This window comes from Microtus oregoni, unplaced genomic scaffold, assembly GCF_018167655.1.
Source record: "Microtus oregoni isolate MIOR12 unplaced genomic scaffold, Mior012 000044F_ref0000062, whole genome shotgun sequence".
NCBI lineage: Eukaryota > Metazoa > Chordata > Mammalia > Rodentia > Cricetidae > Microtus > Microtus oregoni.
In genome coordinates this window covers 1329942-1352092 of record NW_024543218.1, presented here as the reverse complement: position 1 = coordinate 1352092, position 22151 = coordinate 1329942, and the positions used below count along the sequence as shown (strand labels likewise).

Below are 22151 nucleotides of genomic sequence, written 5' to 3'. Positions count from 1 at the left end.
GTTGGATATGGGGTTTCAAAAGCCCATGCCATTCCTAGTTAGCTGTTTCTGCCTCGTACTCCACAGACTTCAGCGACTTCACCAGCACCATGGCTGCTGTTGCTTGATGCCATGTTCCCCACTGTGATGGTCATGGACCCTACCACCTTCTGAAACCATGGGCCCCAATTAAATGCTTTCTTTTGTGAGTTGCCATAGACATGGTGTTTAAATCACAGCAGTAATAACCAAGCCGGGAGTGGTGGTGCAAGTCTTTAACCCCAGCACTCGGGAGGCAGACGCCAACCTGGCCTACAGAGCAAGTCCAGGACAGCCAAGGTTACAGAAAGCAACCCTGTCTCTAAAAACCAAAAACCTACAAAAAAAAAGGGGAGTGCAGAGGTGGGGAGGAGAGGGCCAGAAGTTTGTACATACAATATTATGGCATTGCTATGATAGGCCTGACTAAGCTGTGCTCTGTTTGTCTGTCTGTTTGGGAAAAGTGGAGACACTTTAGGACTTAGGATTTAAAAAAGCAGTTGAATGCTGTAAGCAGTGCTTAAAGGGCCATCCTTGTATGAGCCTGGAAAAAAGTAATGCTGGGAGAAAGCCCAATTCTCTCCAGTCCGACTTTTTTTTTTTTTTAAGAGTTAAGGGGGGGGGGGCTGGAGAGATGGCTCAGTGGTTAAGAGCATTGCCTGCTCTTCCAAAGGTCCTGAGTTCAATTCCCAGCAACCACATGGTGGCTCACAACCATCTGTAATGGGGTCTGGTGCCCTCTTCTGGCCTGCAGGCATACACAGAGACAGAATATTGTATACATAATAAATAAATAAATAAATAAATAAATATTTAAAAAAAAAGAGTTGAGAGGGCATTCTAGTGAATACTGAATCTGCTTGAAGTTTATTTTTCATAGCCCTTTTATACCCCAAGCCAAAGGGGAAGATGAAAGGACTTTTTTAAAATCATGATACAAGGAGCAAACAAGGGTGATTACTTCCTTATTATTCAAAATATCTAATAGCTATGTCCTAAGTCAAACATCCTGTTATTTGGAGCAAAACATCCAGTAGCTCCTCCTTAGACCAAACATCCTGTTATCTAGGCAGGACATATAGTAACTTTACCTCATGCTAAATATCCTGTTGCTTGAGCAATAATAGGCTTAAACTCTGACCTTATGTCAAGATGGAGCCACTTGTATGGGCCTCCATGCTTGACTCCACGAGGAAAGCCTGTGAGAGGCTATAGGTGAAAGTGCAGCCCCGTTGCAATAGAAGACCTCGACATTTTGGAGATGCTAGTACCATGGGATGATCACCAAGGACGGTGGTCTACCAGTGGAGTGGAGCTAGTTGGAGCCTAGTGGATCATGAGTGGATCCCAGATGATTGAACATTGAATTATTTATACTGTTGGATTTTAGTTTTTCTTGGTTGAGATTGTGATAGTGCCCTGGTTCTTCCCTCTTTTTTTTCTCTTTAATTTTTTTTTGTTTTGTTTTATTGAGTTATATATTTTCTTCTGCTACCCCTCTCTTCCCCCCCTCCCCTTCTACCCTCTTATAATATCCCCATGCTTCTAATTTACTCAGGACATCTTGTCTTTTTCTACTTCCCATGTTGGTTAGATCCATGTATGTCTCTCTTATGGTCCTCTTGTTGTCTATGTTCTCTGCGACTGTGAATTGTAGGCTTTATGTATTTCTGGGTCTGTTACTTCACTCAATATGATATTTTCTAGATTCATCCATTTGCCTGCAAGTTTCAAGATGGCACACTTAAACATAATAAAGACAATGTATAACATCAGACTAAATGGAGAGACACTCAAAGCGATCCCACTGAAATCAGGAACAAGATAAGGTTGTCCCCTCTCTCCATATCTAGTCAACATAGTACTTGAGGTTCTAGTTAGAGCAATAAGACAACAAAGGAGATCAAGGGGATACAAATCGGAAAAGAGGAAATCAAACTATCATTATTTGCTGATATGATAGTTTACATGTGTGACTCCCAAAATTCTACCAAGGGACTTCTACAGCTGATAAATACTTTTAGTAATGTAACAGGATACAAGATTAACTAAAAGAGAAAAGTAAGAAAGAAACCCAGTAGCCCTAATTTATACAGATGATAAATGGGCTTAGAAAGAAATAAGAAAACATCACCATTCACAATTGCCCCAAATAGCATAAAATATCTTAACTAAACAAGTGGAAGACTTGTATGACAAGAACTTTAAATCTTTGAAGAAAGAAATTGAAGAAGACACCAGAAAATGGAAAGAGACCTTTTTATCTGTCTGTCTGTCTGTCTTTGATTTTTTGAGACAGGATTTCTCTGTAGCTTTGGAGCCTGTCCTGGAACTCACTCTGGAGATCCAGCTGGCGTAAAACTCAGAGATCTGTCTGTCTCTGCCTCCCGAGTGCTGGGATTAAAGGCACTGTCCGTCTGACCTTGGAGACTTTAGTGGACTGGGTTTCTTTTGCAATATGATTGGGCTACAAGCTGTGGGAACGTGGGAGTGGAATGCAGTGGTTTAAGAGTGGTCGTCCCAGCTGGTAGAACTGTTCGTGTAGGAGGTATAGCCTTGTTGGAGGACGTGTGTCACTGGAAATGTCAAACGCACCAGGCTTTGCATCATGCTTGTGGAGCAGATGTAAGCTCTCAGCTACTGCTCAGTGCCATGCTCCCCACCATGATGCTCATGGACTCTACTAAGGAATCCTTGAAAGCATGAGTTCCCCAAACTAAATATACTTTGTTTTCTGAGTTGCTGTGGTCGTGTTGTCCCTTCACAGCAATAGAGAGGAATCCAGACAGTTTGTTCATATATTTGCTTTTTGCTTGTTTGACTGAGTCAGGGCCTTACGTGTTATCTGTGATAGTCTGGTACTCATAGCCCAAGCTGTCATTGAACTCAGTAATCTGCCTCAGTTTGCAGAGGGCTGAGCTTAGTCTCCAGACATGCTGCATATATTGGCTGCTCTTTTGTTGAATGTCTTTTCTATTGCTGTGATACAGTGTGCTGACAAAAGCAACTTAATCAAGAATAAGTTTATTCTGGCTCACCATTGTAGACTAAAGTTCATCCAACTAGGGAGGTCTCTGAGAGGCAAGAGTTTGGGGCAGCCTGCCACATTGCACCCTCAGTTCTGAAGTAGTGCTCAGCTCTCTAAATATTTAGTTCAGTATCCTGGCATCTTAAGGTGGGTCTTCTAACACTGTAATTAGCCCAATCAAGACAATCCCTCACAGACATTCCCAGAGGGTAACCTAATCACGACAGTTCCTCCTAGGTGTGCTTGGCTAGCTTGCCTCTGGGAAGTCTAGAGTCCGCCAGGTTGACAGCAGCTCTGCTTTTTGTTGTTTTCCCCGAGTGTTAAGGATTGAATTCAGAGCTGCAAACACTTCTTGGGTACCAGTGGTACTTACTCTTGTTTTTATTTATAATCTTGTGCGGGGGCTGTGTTTGTGCATGGGCTTGCAGTTGTACATACAGACCAGAAGAAGCGTCTGATCCCCTGGAACTTGAGATGTTGGTGGTTAACCAGAAGACACCTGATGAGGGTGCTGGGAAACGAACACATTGCTCTCTTTCTGTCACATCATCCCTCCTGCCCCTTTTGAGTAGTTCTTTCCAGCTGTTTCAGTTGAACTTCCCTCCCCTTGATTTGCTATTTCCAGAATGTGAGTGGATTTGAGGCTCTTTGTAGGGAGCAAATGGAGTCCTTAGCGGATGTGCGCTGTTGACACGAGCAAAGCCTCTGACCTGTGGGAGAATGGCAGTGCCTTCCCTTGAAGGTTAGGTTCATGGAAATGGCAGTATCTCCTCTTGATCAGAGAGTGCTCACAAAATGTCTACTGTAGCTTCCTCCCTCTAAAGCTAATGGCTTGAGGACTGTTCCAGTACAGAGACTGTTCATTTTAGGAAATTGTCCGTTTCCTTGTTCAGCTGTATATAGTAACACCCCCTCTCTGTTCAACTGTATATAATAACCTTCTTGGGTCCTATTGCTTTGCCCTCGGCCTAGTTTACTGATCTCAGCTTCTCTGTGTGTCTTGTCTATTTACCCCATTTTTATTCCTAGCTTTGTCTGGCCTGGAACTGATTGTAGCTTAAGCTGGATTCAAATTCAGAGATCAGCCTGCCTTTATGTCCCAAATGTTTGGATTACAGGCATACACTACCATGCCCAGTATTAAAGATTGTTTTTGAAACATTAAAAATAAACTATCTGAATCACTTTAAAACTTAAATATGATTTTAATTATAGATGATTAAATCTGTTGTGTTTGTATTCACCCTTTTAGCCAGCTGATTCTGTTCACATTACAAATGATGATGAAAGATTCCTACACAATCTTATTGTAGAGGAGAAAAAGAAAGATAGCTTTACTGCTGTGGTTATTACAGGGGTGCAACCAGAACACATACAGTACTTGAAAAATTATTTCCATCTTTGGACACGACAGTTAACGTAAGTAATTTGGTTCTAGAAATGTTTCTGCTTACTTTTTTCTTTTTCTTTTTCTTTTTTTTTTTTGAGACAAGCTGTTGCTATGAATCCCCACTGATCTGGAACCCTTCCCATTTTTTTCCCTTCTGACTTCCAAGTATTAGGATTACAGGCATGGAAACCTAGCTTAAAATTCACCCTTTGCCCCTTTTAGATACAGAAATAATTAGAGATATATTGACCTCTCTTTGGTCTAGTATTCTTCACATTGGTACATTGTACACTATTCTCATGTTGAATTTTAAAGGGTTATTCATTTATTTATTCAAAAATAAAATAGATTTCTTCATGTTTTCAGTATTGACCTTGAAGCACAAGTGTTTTGACACCTGCTACAAAGTAAAGAACAGTTTGAGAGTTGGTCCTGCTCCAGGGCCATTCTCATGTCACACTCTTGTGCTTCTTCCCAGAGGTGTAATCTTCCAGACTGTTTCTTGTTTTTTCTGTTTTCTCTCACTGTAATCCTTTGATTCATGTCTATATCTTCAGTGTCTACAAGAATATCTACTACGTAGTAATAAGTGCTTAACAGATTAATACATTTAGCTCATTGAAATAAGAAATGTACAACCATTTCTTAAAATGTCCTATGTTAATAATAAATAATACTAGATACTAAAATATCATTCTATTATTCCAATGAAATCTATGATTGTATATTTGATTGTATATTGACCAAATCAAAAGATTTACTTTAATTTTTCCTGTATCTCTAAATATTTACTCTTATTAGATTGTTTACATAGTTTTCATTAGTCTGGAATCCTTTCAAATGGGTATATCTTCACAAGATTAACATTTAAAAATCATCTAGTGTTCACTCCAAAGTCTATTATACTTTAGTCTGTATTATATACACTTACATATTAACTGAGTTTACATTTTTTGTTTTTTTATAGGAAAAAATTGACTCAGGAATACCTTTTTTCTTGAGATTTCTGTTTAATTGCCTGACATATTTATGTAAGAAATTGGATTCTCGCCGGGCGGTGGTGGCGCACGCCTTTAATCCCAGCACTCGGGAGGCGGAGGCAGGCGGATCTCTGTGAGTTCGAGGCCAGCCTGGTCTACAAGAGCTAGTTCCAGGACAGGAACCAAAAGCTACGGAGAAACCCTGTCTCGAAAAATCCAAAAAAAAAAAAAAAAAAAAAAAAAAAAGAAATTGGATTCTCTTTTCTAAGTATATAGTAGCTGCCCTTTATAGTTTCTTTCCACTGAAGAAATTATGTATACAAAATGTATATAGTATGTTCTAATAAAGAATAACATAGCCTATTTTGTTCTTTAAGTATGGTCTCAAACATTGACAATTTTGAAGAAAAATAATGATGTTTTAGTGTTTTCTTTATGTTAGTATTATTTTAGAGAGTAGCTAGGGTGATAAACATTGTTCTCTCTGCCTCTCTCCCTTGCTTTTTCCTACCCTCTCTTTGCCTCTCGTTCTTTAGAGAAAAGTTCTCACTGTGTATCTCAGGCTGGCCTGGAACTTGTGACCTCTTCTTAGCTCTGCCTTTGAGTCCTGGGATTACAAGTGTGTACTACCATGCCTGGCAAACCTAATTTTTAATTTATGAGAAGGAAGTATGTAAATTTCTACTTAAGGAATAATTAGAGAAACATTTTAATGTCTTAAATAAAATACACTTTGTTTAACCTTTATTTTAAAAATAAGACAGCAAAGATTTCTGGTGATCTTTTAAATGGAATTTTGTTGAAATATTAACTTTTTAAAATGTTGGTATAATTTTAATGCCAAGGTTGAGAAACCACACAAATTATAGAGTAACCCCCTACTCTGAGGATTGTTAACAAAGTACTCCCAGGTCTTTGAGAACTTTCTAGAACAACCTTAACAGGCAGAATTTGGGACGCTTACCTTCTTTTGTTAAAATTTATAGGATAAAGACTGAATTAACTAAAGCTGAGTTTATCCTAGTTCTGTGACCCTAGATAAACTCTGTGTCTGAATTTATAAACAGATTTCAGAGGTTATTTTACCTTTGGATGTTATTCTTAAAAGATGCTGGGAGTACATGTCTAGATAATGTAGTTACATGGTAGGCGGCCCCCACGTGAGACCCTAGTGCTTCATCTCCAGTGATGAAGTGCTTGACTAGTAAATGTATTAAATTGTGGAAATACATTTTTTTTTTTGGTGGAAGATGTGAACCATGGTGTTCTGCTAATTAAGTATGTTTTTCTTTATTTTAGGCATATTTATCATTACTATATTCATGGACCAAAAGGGAATGAAATAAGTACTGCTAAAGAAGTTGGACCTTTCAACAATCTTGATATTGAAGTAAGACAAAAGTCCACCTTAGGATATTATAGATTATCATCCCAAATTATACTGAATATAAAGTTAGTCAGTACTTAGACTAATATGCTCTTTTTTCTTTTTTTTGGTTTTGTTTTTTAAATCAAATTTCTTTGGTTATTTGAATACCTAATGAGGAGATGGTCTATTTATTTAAGATTTCTTTATTTATTATGTATACAACAGTCTGCCTCCATGTATGCCTATACGCCAGAAGAGGGCACCAGATCTCATGACAGATGGCTATGAACCTCTCTGTGGTTTCTGGGAATTGAACTCAGGACCTCTGAAAGAGCGCTCTTAACTGCTGAGCCATCTCTGACCTCCACCCTGGAGAAATAGTTCTTAGATTTTTTTTTTTTTTAAGCCTTGGATACAGCTCTTGGTTTCCCTTTTATTCACTCTTCTATAGAGATAAAATTGTTGTTGAGCATAATGCTTTTGAAAGCAAGGAGAGAGAGATAACGTCTGCTTATGACATCTTATTTGTTCATGAAAGTCTTGTGGTACATAGAACATTTTAGTACTGGACTCTGCGTTTGCTTGTCCATATATTGGGAAGACTCTCATGTAAAATGTTCCACTTCTTACCTCTGACAAGAAGGCTAAAATATAATATGCCGAGCTGGAGACCTGGCCCAGTGGTTAAGAACATTGCCTGTTCTTCCAAAAGTTCTGAGTTCAATTCCCAGCAAGCACGTGGTGACTCACAGCCATCTGTAATGAGATCTGGTGCCCTCTTCTGGTCTGTAGGCATACATCCAGGCAGAACACTGTACATATAATAAATAAATCTTTGATAAAATGTGCTTATGACCTACCTGTTTTTCAGTTCTGATTTACTCCTTTCTGTTTTATAATTGTATAGTCCTTACTGAGTATTGACTCATGCACAAATATGTATATTTTGTTAACTTTACAAGTGAAGGTAGTCTTGCCTATTTTGTTGTTGGAGCTTGGCTGAGGAAGTATTGTTACCATAGAATTTAATTATTTTTATTTATTTTTATTTTAGATTTCTTTATTTGAAAAAGGAAAGACACCTAAGATTGTCAACCTAAGGGAAATAAACGATGACATGCAGACATTGTATATAAACACAGCATCTGATAGTTTTGAGTTCAAGGCTCATGTTGAAGGAGATGGTATGGTGGAAGGGGTTATCCGGTACCATCCCTTCTTATATGATAGAGAAACTTATCCTGATGATCCATGCTTCCCATCAAGTATGTCAATCTGATCTGTTACCTGAAAATAGAATGTTGTGATTTATGAGGGTATTCTTTTAGTGATTTCTAGTGGTCTAGTAAAACTAGTTAAAAGTTCTAACAGTTTTTCCTTACATACTATAGTGTTTATAATTTTTATAATTCCTGATAGTCTTTTGTTTTTGTTTTAAAAATGATTTTATGGGCTATCATTGTTTAACTTATATACCTGCTTTTCTTTATTTATTTCACAGTTTCATACATTTATACAAATATTTACTTTTTGTGTATATAAATTCCAGGTTGGAAAAAAAGCTCTTACCTTTCAGAAACTTTTACTTTCTGAGTTCATAGTGAATTTCAGGACAGACAGAGAAGCCCTGTCTGAACCAACAAAAACAAACAATAAAGGAAAGAAAAGAAAGAAGGAAACAGTTTTAAAGACCACGGTCTTGCCGGGTGGTGGTGGTGCAGCCCAGCACTTGGGAGGCAGAGGCAGGTGGATCTCTGTGAGTTGGAGGTCAGCCTTGCCTACAAGAGCTACTTCCAGGACAGCCACAGAGAAACCCTGTCACAGTCTTGTCAACTGGTGTGGCATTCCTACTTGATATTAGATAGTGTTTATGCAATTGTTTATATTAGTTGTGAACTCTTAGAAATCTGTCTTTTTTAACTACAAATTTTCCATATGTGGTATTTATCTGAAGCAGGTTTGATATGCCCTTACAGAAATTGATGTTAATGTAGCAAAAGTTGTTCCTGCTTTATAGACATGAAAATGTTGTCTCACTTACCCTTTTACTGCAGAATTAAGAGATGAAGAAGATGATGATGATTGCTTAATACTTGAGAAAGCAGCAAGAGGGAAAAGACCTATTTTTGAGTGCTTTTGGAATGGACGGTTAATACCATATACATCAGTTGAAGAGTGAGTTTTCATTGTTGTGGAATACATTTTTTAGCCTAATCTGTTTTTAATTAAAAATAGATTTTTATACATTATATTCTCATTGCAGTTAATCCTTTCCCCAATTTCTCCCAGATCCTCCCACCCACCTGAGTCTATATCCTTTCTTACTCTCATTAGAAAACAGGCATCTAAAAAAAAAAAAAAGAAGAAAAATAATAAAGTAAGGTAAAATAATAACAAACAAATCTGGCCGGGCGATGGTGGCGCATGCCTTTAATCCCAGCACTCGGGAGGCAGAGGCAGGTGGATCTCTGTGAGTTCGAGACCAGCCTGGTCTACAGAGCTAGTTCCAGGACAGGCTCCAAAGCCACAGAGAAACCCTGTCTCGAAAAACCAAAAAACAAACAAACAAACAAACAAATCTGAATAGGACAAAACAAAATGAGTAGAAAAAGAGGTAATCAAAGAAAAGGCAGAAGAAGCACACATAGCCACAGAGACACACATATTCACACACAGAAGAATCACATAAAAACACAAAACCAGAAACCATAATATATATGCAAAAGGCCTGTAAGGTCAAAAAAAATTTTTTAATGCCCACACAAAGCATAATGAGACAAAACAAAAACAAAAACCCTCTAAACTCTGAAAATACCATTGAGTTTATTTTGTGTTAGCCATCTGCTGCTTGACTTGGGCCTAGTCTTTAGTGTGTTCTGTAGACCCAGTGATACTCTGTTGGAGAAAACTAATTTTCCATTTATAAATGGTTATTCATTGGAAGATTGCCAATTCTGGGTTAGGAATGGGGGCTTGTGTCCTCTTCCCTCTCATCCTTGGAAGCCATCTAGCTTTCATACATGCCATGACAGTCTCTGAGTTCATTTGTGTTTAGAGGCATGTCCTCCCTTCCCTCTGACTCTTACACTCCTTCTACCTCCTCTTATGGATCCTTCCCTGACCTTGAGGGAAGGGATTTGATAGAGACATTTCTTTTAGGACTGAGTGGCCCAAGGCCCTTCCCTCTCCACACACTCTGCAGTTGTGGATCTTGGTATTTGTTCCCATCTCCTGCAGGAGGAAAGCGTCTCTGATGGTTGAGATTTGAGTATTGCAGAAGGTAATTAGGAGTAGTTGTGTTACTGTGTTCTTCTAGCAGAACAGTAGTATTTGGTTTCGCTCAAATCCATGACCTGTCTAGTCGCAGGTTCTAGGCCAGCTGAGCTGCATGAAGCATGGGTTCCATCTCATGGAGTGGGCCTTCAAGCCAGTCAGACAGTGGTTGGTTGCTCCTACATCCCTTGTGCTACTGTTTCGCTGGCATATTTTGCAGACAAGTCACCATTGTAGATGCAAGGGTTTGTAGCAAGCAGGCTGGTGTTTCTCTTTCTCCTCTGGTAGTGTGCAGAGAGTACCTTTCAGTGCCATGAACACTAGTCAGTAGCGGTGAAGGCACCAGCTTGACTTCTCTGTGTTCTGTGAGTTCTATACATGCTTCTGGAAAGCAACCAATAACCTAGGAAGCTTGGGGGTTTCCGTTGGGCCCCTTTAGCAAACAGCTCGATTACTTGTAACCTATTCTGACACTGGAGGTTCATCTCATAGCTAGAAATGTCTGGTTGGGGCTTTGTCTCCCTATTTGGTGATTCCTTTTAGAGTTCTTTTGTATATGTGTATATTTTAAGATGCTTTTACCATAAAATGACCATTTTAATGGCTCTTAGTTTTAACTGTCTCTCCCTGTCTTCCTCCCTTACCCTACCCTTTCTTCCCCCTCTCCATTTAATCCTTCCGTTCTTGGTCTCACTGCCCCCATCCACCCATAACTGTCTATTCTATTTCCTCTTCCTAGGAAGACTGCATTCCCTGCCTCTAGTCACTTAACTAACCTCTGTGTTACCAGATTAGAGCCTGGTTAGTGAAGACTTAGCAGCTAATATCCACATATAAGAAAAAATACATACCATTTTCTTTTGGGGGTCTGGGTTTGTTAACTTGGGATGAATTTTTTCTAAATCTATTTACCTGCAAGTTTGTTTCGTTCCCTCCCCCCTCCCTCCCTCCCTTCTCCCTCCCTCCCTCCCTCCCTCCCTCCCTCCCCCCTCCCTCCCTCCCTCCCTCCTCCTTCCCTCTCTCCTCCCTCCCTCCCTCCCTCCCTCCCTCCCTCCCTCCCTTCTCCTTCCCTCCCTCCCTTCTCCTTCCCTCCCTCGTTCTTTCCGACAGCTGAATAATATCCCATTGTGTAAATGTACCACATTTTTTTTTCATCTGTTTATCTGTTGAGGACATTTAGGCTGTTTCCAATTTCTGGGTATTATGAATAAAAATCATGGTTGAGCAAACATCTCTGTAGTAGGATGCTGAACTCTTAGTGTATGTGCTCACGAGTGTTATAGCTGGACATTGGGGTACACTGGTTCCCAGCTTCCTGAGGACTTGCCATACTAATCTCCATCGTGGCTTTATAAATTTGCACTCCTACCGGCAATGGATGAGTTCCCCTTGCCCTACACTCTTGCCAACATTAGCTGTTACTCATTTTATTGATCTTGGCTCTTCAGGCTGGTGTAAGGTGAAATCTCAAAGTAGTTTTGATTTGCCTTACCTTGATGACTAAGGATGTTGAACATTTTTTAAGTGTTCCTCAGCCATTTAAGCTTCCTCTTTTGAGAATTCTCTGCTTAGCTTTGTACCTCATTTTAAAAAATGAGTTGTTTTCTTTACATATTTTAGATATCATCCCTCTATTTGATGCATGATTTGTAAAGATATTTTTTCATTCTGTAGGTTCCTTCTGTGTCCAAATTATGGTGTCCTTTGCCATATAGATGGTTTTGCGTTTCATGAAGTCCCATTTATTAATTGTGGATATTAGTGCCTGTGTTAACTATATTCTGTTCAGAAAGTCTTTTTCTGTGCCAGTGAGTTTAAGGCTATCCTCCACTTTCTTTTCTGCCAGGTTCAAGGTATCTGTTTTTAAGTTGAGCTCTTTGATCTATTTGGAGTTGAGTTTTATGCAGGATGATAAATATGTTTCTATATGGATTCTTCACAACCATACAGTTTAACCATTTGTTTTAGATGCTGTCCTTTTTCCAGTATGTTATTTCTGGTTTCTTTGTCAAAAAAATCAGGTGTCCCTAGGTGTGTGGATTTATGTCTGGATCTTCAATCTAATTCTATTTATCAGTATGTCTGTGTTTATGCCAATGCCATGCTATTTTTATTACTGTAGTGCAGTTTTGAAGAAGGGATGGTGATCTCTCCAGCAGTTATTCATCATCCAGGATTGTTTAGATATCCTGGGTTTTTTGAGTTTCCACATGATGCCGAAAATTGCCCTTTCAAATCCATGAAGAATTGCATTGGAATTTTGATAGGGAGTTCATTGAATTTGTAGATTGTTCTTGGTAGGATAGCTGTATTAATCCATGTGGATGGGCCATCTTTCCAGTCTTCTAATATCTTTGTCGATTTCTTTCTTCAGTGCATTAAAGTTTTTAACATACAAGTCTTTCACTTGCTTGGTTAGAGATACCTCAAAATATTTAATATTATTTGAAGCTATTCTAAAAGGTGATGTTTCCGTGATTGCTTTCTTAGTACATTTGTGATTTGTATGTAGGATGTCTGCTCATTTTTGAAAGTAAATTTTATATACAGCTACTTTGCTGGAAGTGTTTATCAGCTGTAGGAGTTCCCTAGTGGAATTTTAAATAGTACCTACTTTTATTTTGTGTGCATTGGTGTTTTGCTTACATGTATGTCTGTCCGTGGGTGTCAGATCCCCTGCACCTGGAGCTACAGACAGTTATGAGCCACCATGTGGGTGTTAGGAATTGAACCCAGGTTCTCTGGAAGAGCAACCAGTGCTCTTAATTGCTGAGCCATCTCCTCAACCCCCAGCCCCAGTGAAATATTTCAAGTCATTTATGTGTACTATTATATCTTCTGCAAATGAAGATGCTTTGGCTTCTTCCTTGATTTCCTTAAGTGTCTTAATTGTTCTAGCTAGGATTTCAAGAGCTATATTGAAGAGATATTGGAGAGAGTGGGCTTTTTGTCTTGTTCCTGATTTTAGTAGAATTTTGATTTTCTGTCCATTTAAGTTGATGTTGGCTAGGAGTTGCAGTAAATTGCTTTTATTATGTTCGGTCATGTCCCTTGTATCTCTCTCCAGGAATTTTATCATGATGGGTGACAGATTTTTGTCAAAGACTTTTTTGGCATACATTGAGATTATTGTGTTGTTATTGTTTTCTTTCAATTTATTTATAAGATAGGTTACATTTACTAGTTTTCATATATTGAACCATCCCTGCATCTCTAGGATGAAGCCTACTTGATCATGGTGGTTGATCGCTTTGATGTGTTCTTGGATTTGGTTAGCAAGTGTTTTTTTTTTTTTGAGTAATTTTGCATCTATATTCATAAGGAAAATTGGTCTATAATTCTCTTTCATTGTTAATTATGTTGTTTGCGTATCTTGGGTAACTATGGCCTCATAAAGTGAATTGGTCATCGTTCCTTCTGTTTCTATTTTGTAGAATACTTTAGGAGTATTGGTATTGACTCTTTGAAAATCTGATAGAATTCTTTGCTAAAACTGTCTGTCCCTGGACTTTTTTTTTTTTTTTGACGGAGGGGGGGACTTTTAATTACTGCTTCTGTTTCACTAGGGGTTATATAGGTCTATTTAAATTATTTACCTGATCTTCATTTAACTTTGGTAAGTAGTACCTATTGAGAAAATTATGTGTTTCTTTTAATTTTTTAGATTTTCCAGTTTGATGGAGTACAGATTTTTAAATATGCCTTTATAATTCTGTGAATTTCCTGTCTTGTGAATTTTCTTTCTTGACACATTTTTTTTTTCAATTTTGAGTTGTTCAGTTTCCAGGAGTTTGTAAATTGTGTGTTGTTTCTATTGTTGATAGCCAGCCTTAGTCTATGGTGATCTTATAGGATGCCTGGTTGTCTGATTTCTTGTAGCTTTTGAGATTTTTTGTTTTCAAGTATGTCGTTAGTTTTGGAGAGAGTTCCATGAGGTGCAGAGAAGAAGGTATACTTTTTTGGTTTGGGTGAGATGGTTTGTAAATATCAGTTAGGTCCACTTGGTTTATGATTTCAGTTTGCTCCAGCATTTCTCCCGTTTAGTTTTTTTTTTTCTGGATAACCTGACTTGGTAAGAGTGAAGTCTCTCACTATCCGTGTGTGAGGTCAGACTCTGGATTAACTGTGGTACTGTTTCTTTTATGAACTTGGGTGCCTTCATGTTTGGTGCACAGCTGTTAAGAACTGAAATGTCGTATTGGTGAATTTTTCTCTGAGTGCATAGTGCCCTTCCCTCTCTCTTCTAATTAATTTTGGTTTGAAGTCTATTTTTGTCAGATATTAATTTGGCTAAACTTGTTTCTTAGGTCCATTTACTTGAATATTTTTGCCCAAATTTTTGCCCTGAGGTAATATCTATCCTTGAGGTTAAGGTGTGTTTCTTTGACGCAGCAGAAAGATTGATCCTCTTTCCATTCTTTAAGTTTATGTCTTTTTATTGGGAAATTGTGACATTGATGTTAAGAGAGAAATCAGTGATCAGTGTTTATTGATTCCTGTTATGTTATTATGGTGTGGGTTACCCCCCCTTTGATATTTTTGTCTGGGATTATTTATTCCTTGAGTTCCTTGGGTGTAATTAACATCTTCAGTGTTGCTGTACAAAAGAGTTCCACACTAGCCTGGATAGAATATAACAAAGGTTTACTTATTAAGGGTAAACTGACAGACTAGTGATCCGCAGTCTTCTGTGTGCGCTGGGAACTGGACCTGAATCCAGCAGTGAAGCGCCCCCCCCTCCCCACCCCATGCTTTCTGTTTGCATTTTTAGTACATAAGACGACCATGCCCAAAGTGAGCCAGAATCTTAAAAGCTGTTGGCTGAAGGAGTTCCCACAGCACTTCAGGTTGAAGTTTTCCTTCTAGTGCTTTCTGTAGAGCTGTATTTGTTTTTTTTTTTTCGAGACAGGGTTTCTCTGTGGTTTTGGAGCCTGTCCTGGAACTAGCTCTTGTAGACCAGGCTGGCCTTGAACTCACAGAGATCCACCTGCCTCTGCTGGGATTAAAGGCGTGCGCCACCACCGCCCGCTAGAGCTGTATTTGTAAATACAATTAAATTTGTTTTTATAGTACAATGTTTTTTTTTCTTTCTCCATATGTTGTAATTGAACGTTTTGCTGGGTATAGTAGTCTGGGCTGGCATTTGTTAACCTAATCTTTTTACTGACCAATAATTTTGTTCTGTTGCAGTTTTGACTGGTGTGCTCCTCCTAAGAAGAGAGGGCTTGCCCCAATTGAGTGCTTTAATAGAATATCTGGTGCATTGTTCACTAATGACAAATTTCAGGTCAGCACAAATAAACTGACATTTATGGATCTTGAGCTGAAATTGAAAGATAAGAACACCCTTTTTACAAGAATCTTAAATGGACAGGTATGCCTTTTAAATGTCAAGCTTTGAATATTTGCCAATGATCTCTTCTTAAATAAATGCAGACCTGTATATTAAGCAGCTTTTTACTAATATTTTGTATATTTAGATTCATTTTCTCAAAAGACTACTGTGTTTCAATAATTGAGTTTGTTGAAATAAGCATTAAACTCTGTATGTGTGTGCGTGTGCATATTCAAGTACACATATCCATGAAGGCCAAAGGAGGGCATCAATCAGTTCTCATACAACTAGACTTACAAGCGGTGACTCACCCAAAGAGCAGCAAGTGCGCTTAACAGCTAAGTCATTTCCTCAGCCAGTTTAATCAGACTTGAATATTACATAATCTCTCTGTCTCTATCTACATACATATATATGTGTGTGTTCAATATTACATAGTACCCCATCAATGTGTAGAACCTTTTTGCTTTGCTGTATCAGTTAAGGTTTTTTTTTAAGGCTTTGGTGATTTTTTTTCTTGAGCTTTTAACTGGTCATTACACTAAAATTTTCAAGTTGATTAAACTGTGGATAAAATTTACCTGCCTTTATTAGACACCCTCTACATATACGCACATGGGTGCATGCGCACACACAAACACACACACACACATTTGAGAAAAGTCTCATTATGGCAGGCTTGCTTCAAACCTTTTATTGCCTAACCTGGCCTTGAACTCCTGGTCTTCCTGTCTCTGTCTCCCAAGAGTTGGAATTATATGCATATACCACCATACGCAGCTTTAGTAGATCTTAATATTGAGACTTTGTAATCATCAAGCATCTCCACTTAATAACAGCTACCTGTAATTGTGTTGCATGGGAACTGAACATTAACTACTCTATAAGGCTTTAATAATTTTTTTGTTTTTACACGGGTTCATGTGCATGTTCCAGGGCATGCATGTAGAGATGAGAGGACAACTTGCTAAAGTCAATTTTCTCTTTCCACTATGTGAGTTCTAAAGATGGAATTTGAGTTTCTGTGCTTGATGATAAGTGTCTTTACTGGCTGAGCTACTTCACTACCCCTTAACTGTTCAAATTTGGTCTTGTTTTGCGAGTTACCAAAGGGTGCATATGCTTATGAAATACTTTTGGATGAAATGTGATTTGAGATTGATCAGATTTAAAATGCATACACTGGTAATGAAACAAAGTGATCCCATTGTGTATAAATTTTTAAAAGTTTAATAAGACAGTTGTGCTCTTTTATACCTACATACCCCAGAGTCATTTACTGTGTGCTACTCTTTCAGTAATGTAATGTAGTGATGAGGCAAGCAGGCCTGCTTTTCATCCCGCACAGGTCCTGCACGGCTAGCTTTACACCCAAAATAACAACACACAAATTGTATTCATTTAAACACTGCCTGGCCCATTAGCTCTAGCCTCTTACTGGCTAACTCTCACATCTTGATTAACCCATTTCTAATAATCTGTGTAGCACCACAAGGTGGTGATTTACCGGGAAGATTCTAACCTGCGTCCATCTTGGGCCAGAGTTTAATGGTGTCTGCCTGACTCTGCTTTCTTTCTCTCAGCATTCTGTTTGGTCTACTCCACCTATCTAAATTCTGCCTTATCAAAAAGCCCAGGCAGTTTCTTTATTAACCAATGAAAATAACACATAGACAGATGACCCTCCTACATCAATGTAATACTTAGCTGCCAAAGTATATCACATAACAGTTTCTGTAGGTGTTCATTCTTGTAAGTTAAGTCATTTTAAATTTTGCTCCATTTTTCTGTATAAATATGGCATAAAGAATGTCACAAGGAAAACCTTATTTTATGAAATTTCATAAATTGTTGAAAAGATCTGGCAAGATATTTTAATTTTTACCTAGGTTTTATGACATGTGATATGTGAAAGGAAAATGAAATGAGTGACTGGTTTCTAAAGCTGTATCTGTTTATCAATATTTCATAGAACATTTTAAATCTTTACAGGAGCAGAGAATGAAAATTGACAGAGAATTTGCTTTATGGCTGAAGGACTGTCATGAAAAGTATGACAAACAAATAAAATTTACACTTTTTAAAGGAGTGATTACACGTACTGATCTTCCCTCCAAAAGGCAAGGCCCCTGGGCAACATACTCAGCAATAGAGTGGGACGGAAAAATATACAAAGCGGGACAACTGGTAGGTGCAGCCTACGTTCAAATTAAGTTCTTAGTAGAATTGCCAACTATGTTAGGTGCACCAGAGTCTATCAACTACAACAATGCTTATGTTTCTTTGAAGCCTGTAAAGAGTGAAAAAGAAATCAATTTCAATATACAATTTATTGTGCCTTAAAAATTGTGTTTATTGCCAAAGCTGCATTAACAAAGTATTCTTATGTTGTCTTTATTCACTTGGAGTGGCAGTGTTGGCTTAATATGTGGTAAAGTAATTTTTAGTTTTAGTTTGTTTTTTTTTTTTTGTGAGGTTGGATATTTATTTAGTGGGTTATGGAGGGGAAAGGGGAGAAGAGGAGAAAGAGAGAGACAGAGGGGGAAGGGGAGAAGGGAGAGACAGAAGCTGCCTCTTTGAGAGGGAGACTGAAAAGAGTAGTTTTAGTTTTTTAGTTGTATTTTGCTGCTGAAAAGTATTTTCTGATTTTAAATGCATTGTGAACATACAGAGATTGAAATGTGCTTTGTTCTTAGAATATTCTAACCTAAAATTGGGAACAGTAAAGACCTAGGTAAAATAAAGGTGATTTGAATGAAGAGAATGATTAGGAGAGGAGAGAATTTTCTGCCATTGGATGAGGCCAGGACTTAGAAGAGCAGATCTATAACATGCTTTGGGTCAAACGTAGCATTTGCAGTAACCTCAAGTGGAAGAAGCTTGGAAATACTCAACAGTTGTCAATTAGGAAGACATGACTTCCCTCTGACTGTGAGGGATGCCATCATACAGTTAAAGTCCTAGAAGTAGTGAGGGTGGCTAAAGAAGCCGAGGACTGGGGTTTTTATGACATTTAGATGAGGACAGAGGGAGCTGGTGTCAGATGGAAAGGGAACTGGTGGGCTGAGAGGGAACTAGGAGAACTTAGAGTACCCCTGAAGCCAGGTCAGGTGTTGCAGGGCTGTGATAGAGTAATCAGCTTATCAGCTGCTTCATGGACTTGAGCAAATGCTTTTTAGATATTTCAGCATGGACACACACAATCTTTTCTGAAAAATAAAAAGCATTAAGTTGGTTGTTTTTTTCCTGCTAACTAATGTACATATGAATCAGGATAGCTTATAGTGGTTTTGATTTATTTTAAATTTCTGAAGCTATTGATTCTAGGGAAGACATAGAGATTTTGAGTTTTGAGAGACAATGTCACGATGTGACTTAGGCTGACCTGTGACTGAGTGATCTACTGCCCAGCTCCAAGTGCAGTGATTATAAATAGACCCATCAGACCTGACGCAAAAAGTTCCAAGCCTTTTTTTCTGCCATTCTCTCTGCAGATCAGTTTTCTCTCTCCCTCTCCCCCTCTCCTGTTCTCTCTTCCCTTCCCATTTCTTCTATCTCAAAGTACACACACACACACACACACACACACACACACACACACAGGTTTTGAGCTAATGTATTTGATGGAAATGTTAACTTGTCAAAGTCTATGAATACATGCTTAGATTGACATATCTGCATGAAGAAGCTCCTGTCTTAACACAGATTTGCCACCAGCAAGTGCTAAATCTCACATCTAATTTTCTTGCTTCATTGGTATGAAGTCATTGTGAACAAGAGTGGTTTTCAAATGTATAGCAGTTACATTATTAAACCTGTTTTCTCTTAGAAAATATTAATCTGAGAATTTATGTTAAATATAAGGTCAAGACAATCAAGACACTGCCTCTCTTTTATGGAAGCATAGTAAGGTTCTTCCTTTATGGTGATCATGATGGAGAAGTGTACGCTACAGGAGGTGAAGTTCAGATCGCAATGGTAAGAAAGCAAGTGACCGATGAGTATTGAAAGTCTCGTGGCACCACTTTTATGTAAATATTTTAATAAAGGGAATGATATTTTAAAATTGGCTTGCGTTTTTCCCTGTTTAATGAAGTGATTGCTGTCAGCATAGTTTTCTTTCTGTTCCATAAATTTGCATGTCTTATATATATGCATATAAGTATAAAGTACTTGTACAAAAGGCAAATTTCCACCAGGTTCAGAGACGAGTAATCACTAGACAGAATTTTATTTTTTAAGAATATGTAACTCCACTGGGCAGTTATGGTGCATGTCTTTAATCACACCACTTGGGAGTCAGAGGCAGGTGGATCTCTGTGAGTTCAAGGCCAGCCTGGCCTACAGAGCGAGTTCCAGGACAACCAGAGCTAAACAGTGAGATCCTGTCTCGAAAAACAAAACAAAACAAAAATGTAACTCCAGGATAAAAGTTTTCCCCTTACACTTGTTTCTTGTAATTTGGATTTTATAGGATTGTGCAGGTTAAATAGAAACATGAAAACAGGTGCTAGAAGTGGAAGGGGAGGATTGACTCCACACATGCGCCCACGCACGTACTCTATGCAAATGCGCCATAATAAATATCTACTTACTATATACAGTGTGCTCTGCCAGCCTGTATGTCTACATGCCAGACATGGAGCACCAGATCTCATAGATGGCTGTGAGCCACCATGTGGTTTCTGGAAACTTGAACTCAGGACTTCTGAAAGAGCAGCTAGTGTTCTTAAACTCTGAGCCATCTCTAAAGCCCAGTAATAATAATTTTTAAAGATAGATTTTTTTAAAAGTGAAAATAGTCAAGTGTAAGAATAGTTACCCTCATTTGTGTACTTAATTAGGATAAAATTGATGTCTTTGAGAGAAATAAATGGGTTGGTTTGTTTAGTAACTAACAGGTTACTTTAAGTTGTTACCTTTGCAATGTTGGTGTAAATTCTTATTCAGGAACCCCAGGCGCTGTACGATGAAATAAGAACTGTGCCTATTGCAAAGCTGGACAGGACTGTTGCTGAGAAAACAATAAAAAAATATGTAGAAGATGAAATGGCAAGGTAAGTCAAGTTTCAAAAATCAAGCCTAAACAAAATAATAATTTGGGTTGGGCACAGTGGTACATGTGGGATGCAGAGTCAGGTGAATCTCTGTTGAGATTAAAAGCTAACCTAGTCAACATGGCCAGCCAGCCAGGCCTCTGTAATGATAGCCTGTCTCAAAAAGAAGAGAAATATATATTATAGTTTTTTAATATTAGTACAATATATAATATATAATGCAATATATATAGTATAATTTTTGAATATATTTATTTAAATTCTTGGATCTAAATATATACTTGGAAGTACTATTTAGTATTCTCATACATGTTATGTGCTCTGAAGTGAACTCTTTGACATTAAATATTGAGAGTTGTAGTTAGACAGGAACCTAGATTTTTAGAAAAAGAGAAAACTTGTCTAAAGTGTCACATTTATTTATACCTTAACACAGACATTGGGGTGGGGGGACTGAAAGCTGGAGGAAACCAGCACTTTGTAAGAAATGAAGAACACTAAAAGGAAGAAGCCAGTAAGGTAGAGGCAGCTGTCCCCCTGCCCCAGGACACTGAGGTGAGGGACATTGATGACCAGCCTGAGCTATGCCATATGTTCCAGGACAGCACGTATTGATGTAGAGGACCCTATCGCTGTCACCTTAAAATTGAACAGGAAAAGGAAAGAAAATGAAGTGGATGATGTTTCTATTTCTGGATCAAGCTAGTGATGCTTATTTTATTTTGTCTTTAAAGGGACATTTGTACTGTAAATAAAGAAAAATTACATCTAAGTGTTACTATCAAGGTGGATTTTTATCTTGGCTTTTTATTAGGCATAACAAGATTAGGTTTAACTTCTCAGAATGTAGCAGTAGTACCTAATCTGGTAATTTGCATTTTTCAAATTAATGCTGTAAGTAACTAGATTCACAAAACATTAATGTGCTGTTTTTGTAACAGGCTCCCTGATAGGCTGTCTATAACTTGGCCTGAAGGAGATGAATTATTGCCAAATGAAATTAGGCCTGCCGGAACCCCAATTGGTATGTTTTCTAATATCTCCTCTGTTGGTTTTGTCTTTCTTTTAAAAAATTTGTCTACTTCTAATGTATAAAAACTATAGACTATTGAAATATAACAAGAAGACCTTCCAGACTGTTGGTGGGTGGTTGTGACTGTCTTTCTTTTCACATTGGGCATTCTCACAGGTGCACTAAGAATTGAAATACTAAACAAGAAGGGGGAAGCAATGCAGAAGCTCCCAGGGAGTCACGGAGGATCAAAGAAGCTGCTGGTGGAACTTAAAGTCATATTACACAGTAAGAATATATATGAGTGTGGACCTTTAGTGAATAGATAAGAAGAATTGAATATCTTAATTTTTGATGACTTTAATCTGGTTAATATAGCAGACTTGGTTAAAGTTACGAAGTAGAAATTAAGGTGCACTCTTCCAAAAAGTCAGGTTGGGCATCTCAAGTGAGTGCCCAAAACTTGGGGGAAAAGGAGGGGTTTTTGTTTGTTTGTTTGTTTGTTTTGTTCTATTATTTTTATTTAGCTATACATTTTTTGCCCACTCTCCTTCCACCCTCCCCTCTGCCCCCCATCTTCCCAATTTACTCAGGACATCTTGTCTTTTTATCCTTCATGCGTAGATCCATGTATGTTAGGGTCCTCTTTGTTATCTAGGTTCTCTAGGGTTGTGGACTGTAGGCTTGTT

The 22151-nt window shown here is 38.2% G+C and overlaps 1 protein-coding gene across 1 annotated transcript in view; it reads left to right on the top strand.

Annotated features, from left to right (window-relative positions):
• LOC121434754 (structural maintenance of chromosomes flexible hinge domain-containing protein 1-like) overlaps window positions 1-22151 on the top strand; it is a 142956-nt gene that overhangs the window by 32328 nt on the left and 88477 nt on the right. Inside the window, exons 8-17 of the mRNA XM_041633710.1 lie at window positions 4299-4465; window positions 6716-6806; window positions 7840-8050; window positions 8840-8960; window positions 15249-15432; window positions 17386-17580; window positions 19258-19371; window positions 20344-20450; window positions 21392-21474; window positions 21640-21750. Coding sequence (XP_041489644.1) covers window positions 4299-4465; window positions 6716-6806; window positions 7840-8050; window positions 8840-8960; window positions 15249-15432; window positions 17386-17580; window positions 19258-19371; window positions 20344-20450; window positions 21392-21474; window positions 21640-21750 — 1384 coding nt within the window. The remainder of the gene's footprint in view (window positions 1-4298; window positions 4466-6715; window positions 6807-7839; window positions 8051-8839; window positions 8961-15248; window positions 15433-17385; window positions 17581-19257; window positions 19372-20343; window positions 20451-21391; window positions 21475-21639; window positions 21751-22151) is intronic.